Below are 5,896 nucleotides of genomic sequence, written 5' to 3'. Positions count from 1 at the left end.
TTTGACCAAATTTTTCGAAGAATCATTTGCGAACAATTGATAATTGTATACAGAACGAGTGCAGTAGCATCAATTCGTTATTGGGGCTTTCAATTGTATACAGTTATTTGGATTGTTGGTCACCATCATAGCATTTAAGGTTTGGTAGGGTGAGAGGTCAAAAGTTCAAACCTTACTTCTTACCAATTGCCACTATATACGGCTTGCCACTTTAAGTGGTTTAAATCCATACGGCTTTACCATATTCCGAACTCAATGAACAAACCTTAGGGGAGGTAAATATAATTAAATCACACAAACATATATATACATATATTGAAAGCACCAAAATGATCTAGTGATTTAGTTTTATTGGTAATATTAATGACTTTCTTCTATTTTCAAACATAAATGTAATTTTAAGTATTATTGGGGCTTTTTATACCCTACCAACCTTTAAGTTTTGTTAGCAGTAGAATTCCTTATGGAAGGGAAATTGATTTGCAAAGGTTATAGGTTATAAATTAATTCACTTGACAAAATTTTGTGTTAAATTTTATTGACCAAGTATTAATTAAGGTCATATTCTTAAAAGTCTTGACTAACTTAGTGTATGTTAACCTTCTTAAACTTTATAAATTCAATGTCTCATTGCACAAGATAGTTATACAAAAAACGTAGACATGGTTGAATTTAATTCATGTGCATAAGAATCATATTTTGGTTTTCTTTTTCCGTGATGTTACTGATTCCAAAAAAAATCCGTCCAAAGATTGACATTATTGACATATATCTAATCTAATTCTAGATTAATATTAATAGAATAAGTGACCCTTAATGGCTAAATTATGTTCCCAAGGTCCTTTTCCATTTTTTTTGCGGTTATTGCCAGGGGATTAAGGACTAACTGTAAAACACTAAAATCCTGGGAACTGGCCCTTGGACAGCTGCAAAAATACACATTCAGAGAATTAGAAGGAGAAAAAGATTTGGTGTATTCAATAGTTGAGTGGAGCTACGACAATTTGGAAAGTGTCGAGGCTAAGTCACTGCTTTTGCTTTGCAGTTTGTTTCCAGAAGATTATAGCATTCCAGTTGAATGTTTGGTCAGGTACGGCAAAGGGCTAGAATTGTTCAACGAGAGAGACACGTTAGGTGATGTAAGATGCAGAGTAGACGTGCTTGTTAATGACCTCAGGAGTTACCATTTGTTGCTGGATGATAGTGAAAGAGAAGACCATGTAAAATTGCATGATGTCATGCGAGAAACTTGCTTGAAAATTGCATCAAAAGGCGAGCATGTATTTTTGGTAGGGAATGCTACAGAGGAAGAAAGGCACCAACTACCGGATTCATTTGGTCCTTATACGGCTATTTCACTAACATTAGAAGGTTCCATTAGACTATTTCCATTTGGCGAGGAATGTCCAAGGCTTAAGCTATTGCGTTTGGTATTCCAATCAGGCAAAGTGAACCTATCAAAAGATGCTTTCGAAGGAATGGAAGATCTCAGGGTCATGGAGTTAAACAATTCACACACAGAATTTTCGCTATCATGGCCAGGCCAAATGTTAACGAGCCTTCGGACATTGTGCCTGGATTATTGTGTATTGGACACTGGAACGTCATCAATGCTTGGATATATGATGCAATTGGAAATGTTGAGCTTCTTTAAATCCAGACTTCAAGGTGATCAGTTTCCAGTAGAGATTGCTCGGTTGAGTAATTTAAAGTCGTTGGATTTGAGGGTCGAGCGAAGTCAGCAGCCGTTGCCTCATGGTATCCTGTCAAGCTTGAAGAAACTAGAAGAATTGTACATGGGATCTCCTCACCATTTGCGGCTGGGGAGAGACAAAGAAGAAGAAAGAGGATGCCTTGAAGAGATCGCATCACTCTCTTGCCTTGAGTGTCTCCAAATTCATGTCTATGACCTTAACCTCCTATTTCAGTTATTGCACCAACTTCCTATTCAGAGGTTGTTAAGATTTCACATTGTAGGAGCTGATCATAAAATTAACCGGAAAGATCTTACTAGAGAGTATCAATTTCGGAACAGTTTCGAACTTATCTACTATCGGTATAATAAGAGGAGGTTTGTATTTAAACAAGCATTGGATCCTATAGTTAGCAGCATTGTTAAGAGAGCAGAGAATCTCACTTTTGAGGGCGTGCCCTGCTTGAGGAATCTGGTGAGCGACTTGGATGAAGATGGATTTGTCAACCTGAGAAGGCTTAAATTAGACCATGAGGTACACCAATGCCTTATTGAATCCACCACCAATTTAGTTGCTCGACAGGTTTTAGAAAATTTGGTGTTCATGGAATTAGGTCATGTGAATTTGGAAGAAATATGTCGTGGGAATCTTCCACCTCGGTGCTTCAGTCAACTTCGGGAGATGAAACTTAAGTACACAAATATTAAGCATTTGTGGAAGGGGCCGATTGAACCTCCGTCACTTTGCAGCCTCAGAATTGTTGAGCTAAGATACTGCCATCGATTTGTAACTCTCTTCTCACAATCAACGCTGAAATGTCTAGTGAAACTCCAAAAGCTAGTAGTTCATCAGTGTACAAACTTGGAAAGCATTGTCATGAGGGAAGAAAGTGTGAACGAGGAAGTGCTTGAGCTACCCCTACTCGAAACTTTAGTGATGCAAGAATCAGGCTGCTTGTGTTTTGACTCCAAACGTGAAACAGCCAGAGCTTTTCTCAACCAGGTCTCTCTCTCTCTGTGTTTCTTTGTCTCTCTTTCTGATATACTTCCTTTGTGTCAAAGAAGTATTTGACCATAATGAGCTCACTGAAGAAGCAATTTATTTTTCCCAAAAACTGTTAATTAAATATTCAAAATTGTTTCAGTGGTCATATTCTAGTCCTTGAATGAGTTTGCCAAAAAAAAAATTTGTTTTTTATTTAATCTTTTAGCGCAAGTAAAAACCAAATGGTGATGAATGAAATTTTGACAATGACAAATTTTGATAAAAGATACCTTTCCTCCAGGTCATTGACCGGGCATACATAAACATACATACATATGTGCGAAGATTCATGTTTGTATTACATAAGTAACTAAATTTTCCAGGTTTCGCTGCCTCGCCTGGAAGGACTACAGATTAAAACTTATAGGCATCGCCCCAAAGAGTTAGTGGGAGATGGAATGCATAGCGGGTATCTTGAGAACTTGAAGTATTTGCAGATCACCGATAGCTGTATCGGATGCATTGCCAAAGCTGATGGGGTGACAATATTACAAAATCTGCAGAAACTTGTGGTTAACAGTCACGGGATGCAATTACTTTTTGAGTTTGAGGGGCTGAAAGTTCCTGTGCTAACAAAAACAGAACTCGAAATTCTTCCCAAACTGGAGTCATTGGAATTACAACAATCCTCAGGATTAACCCACATTTGGAGGAATTTTCCAAGAGGGGTTCGAGTATTCCAAAACTTAAGAAAGCTTATAGTATGGGAGTGCAAATTACTAAAGTTTTTGTTTGATCCTCCTTGTGTGGCGAATATGCTTGTGAGCCTTGAGGCGCTTGAAATTAGTGATTGCTTGGAAATGTATGGAGTTATTGGTGGGGAATTAGGAGAAGATCAGATCAGTCAGGAAGATGATGCTCAGCAACAAGATATCGTTGGAAAACATAGAGAGAGCTCTGCATTGGAAAGAAGCAACAAGCTGGAATTTGTGTTTCCCAAACTGAGCTCTTTAATTTTGATAGGCCTCCCAAATCTTTTGAGTTTCGCTGGTAGTCGCCGCGAGGAATGTGAACTCAAATTTCCCTGTCTAACACATCTGAAAATACTGCTGTGCCGGCAGTTGAAGCAATTGTGTCCAGGAAAGCTGGATGCACCAAATCTTGAGAAAGTTGAAGTGGTCGAGAATGCCATTCCTGTGGATTTAAAGGTACATTAATACATATCCCAATTCTAATTTACCATTTTAATTTTGTCCGATCACTCCACTATCCTTCAGTTTCCCTAGCTGAGAGTTGAGTATTTACGCTTTTCTTTAACTATTTTTGAGTATATATTTCACAGGATAGAAAGTTCATCTTTTTGAGGGACTCAGCGGCCTCTGATTTCTACCGAAGGAAGAAATGGGAGTTGTCGTGATGTTAAGGTGCACACTTGTCATGGACTTGCATGCACTCTCTCCTTTTCTGTTTATTTTAGTTCGATCTCATGCATCTTTCATTCATATTATTTATTTATTATGTTTATTTTTTATTTATTTCAATGTACATTTATATATATTTTTTGACCTATATGAATGGATCAATCATATACTTACATGATAATTGAATTTGGTTTGACTTGTGTTCAAATGATTAGGACCCTAAACAGTTTTTTTTTACCTAATATACATACTTAAATATACTCACTTTTGGTGAACTTTAATTTGATTTACGTTTGTGCTATCTAACATACAAATAAATAATATGTAAGGGAAAAAATTTAAATAAGGTAAGTTGGGGCTGTGGAATTTTGTATTGTCAGTTCTCTTATCAACATCTTTGATGTAGATATTAGTTTTTTTTTTTTCAAGCCGTAAATATTAGTATGTTGGATTAATTTTTTTGGGAGTTTCAATATCTAACATGTAATTTTATGTTGGACATTATTCATATTTAATGTCGGATTGCAATATTCACGCCCTTTGTTTTTTTATCTGAATGTTGCAGGAGTCAAGAAGTTAAGCCAATAGTGTGGTCCGCTACTACGGCTGTGCTTTTATGTACTTGGCAGTTGGACATGGATGAAAATCTTAGCTGTGGTAAAAGAATATTTGTGGAGCTCATAACTATATATTTAGGGCCCAATAAACAAATCATTGATAAATGTCCTTTTAGCAAATGCCTTTGAAAAGGACAAGAACTATAAGGCATTTTCAATCCGTTTAAATTTATTCCTAGATTGCAAGAAGTTTCTTTTCAAGATTCATTATTTTTGAAAGTCATTTTTTCATGCATTGTCAATATATACATGAACAAATGTAGATGCATGTCAGATAATTGACAGTTGAGGAATTGACATGACCTAAAAAAGTACAAATTGGATGTCCCAAAATGCCTATACGAGTAATTGATTCTATCCTACTTATTCTCTTCTCTTTTCCCTTCTCCATAAAATAAGAACCCTAATAGCGAAACTATATGCCGTCTTAGGCCATTCATCACCGCCTTCTGCCTACTCCACACTATCGCCAATTCTCACAAGCTGATTTTGACCAAATTTTTCGAAGAATCATTTGCGAACAATTGATAATTGTATACAGAACGAGTGCAGTAGCATCAATTCGTTATTGGGGCTTTCAATTGTATACAGTTATTTGGATTGTTGGTCACCATCATAGCATTTAAGGTTTGGTAGGGTGAGAGGTCAAAAGTTCAAACCTTACTTCTTACCAATTGCCACTATATACGGCTTGCCACTTTAAGTGGTTTAAATCCATACGGCTTTACCATATTCCGAACTCAATGAACAAACCTTAGGGGAGGTAAATATAATTAAATCACACAAACATATATATACATATATTGAAAGCACCAAAATGATCTAGTGATTTAGTTTTATTGGTAATATTAATGACTTTCTTCTATTTTCAAACATAAATGTAATTTTAAGTATTATTGGGGCTTTTTATACCCTACCAACCTTTAAGTTTTGTTAGCAGTAGAATTCCTTATGGAAGGGAAATTGATTTGCAAAGGTTATAGGTTATAAATTAATTCACTTGACAAAATTTTGTGTTAAATTTTATTGACCAAGTATTAATTAAGGTCATATTCTTAAAAGTCTTGACAAACTTAGTGTATGTTAACCTTCTTAAACTTTATAAATTCAATGTCTCATTGCACAAGATAGTTATACAAAAAACGTAGACATGGTTGAATTTAATTCAAGTGCATAAGAA

The 5,896-nt window shown here is 35.9% G+C and overlaps 1 protein-coding gene across 1 annotated transcript; it reads left to right on the top strand.

Annotated features, from left to right (window-relative positions):
* Positions 1–827: 827 nt before the first annotated feature.
* LOC113757711 (disease resistance protein At4g27190-like) lies at positions 828–2,765 on the top strand. Its single transcript, XM_027300853.1, has one exon. The coding sequence runs from the start codon at positions 828–830 to the stop codon at positions 2,763–2,765; it is 1,938 nt and encodes a 645-aa protein (XP_027156654.1).
* The last annotated feature ends 3,131 nt before the right edge of the window (positions 2,766–5,896 follow it).

Source organism: Coffea eugenioides, unplaced genomic scaffold (assembly GCF_003713205.1).
Source record: "Coffea eugenioides isolate CCC68of unplaced genomic scaffold, Ceug_1.0 ScVebR1_3256;HRSCAF=4439, whole genome shotgun sequence".
Taxonomy (NCBI): Eukaryota; Viridiplantae; Streptophyta; class Magnoliopsida; order Gentianales; family Rubiaceae; genus Coffea; species Coffea eugenioides.
The sequence above is the reverse complement of the archived record's forward strand: the minus strand, read 5'-3'. Positions and strand labels throughout refer to the sequence as shown.

What these genes read in the sequence shown, in the direction of transcription:
- LOC113757711 (XM_027300853.1), top strand. Translation starts at nt 828, where the DNA reads ATGTTCCCAAGGTCCTTTTCCATTTTTTTTGCGGTTATTGCCAGGGGA.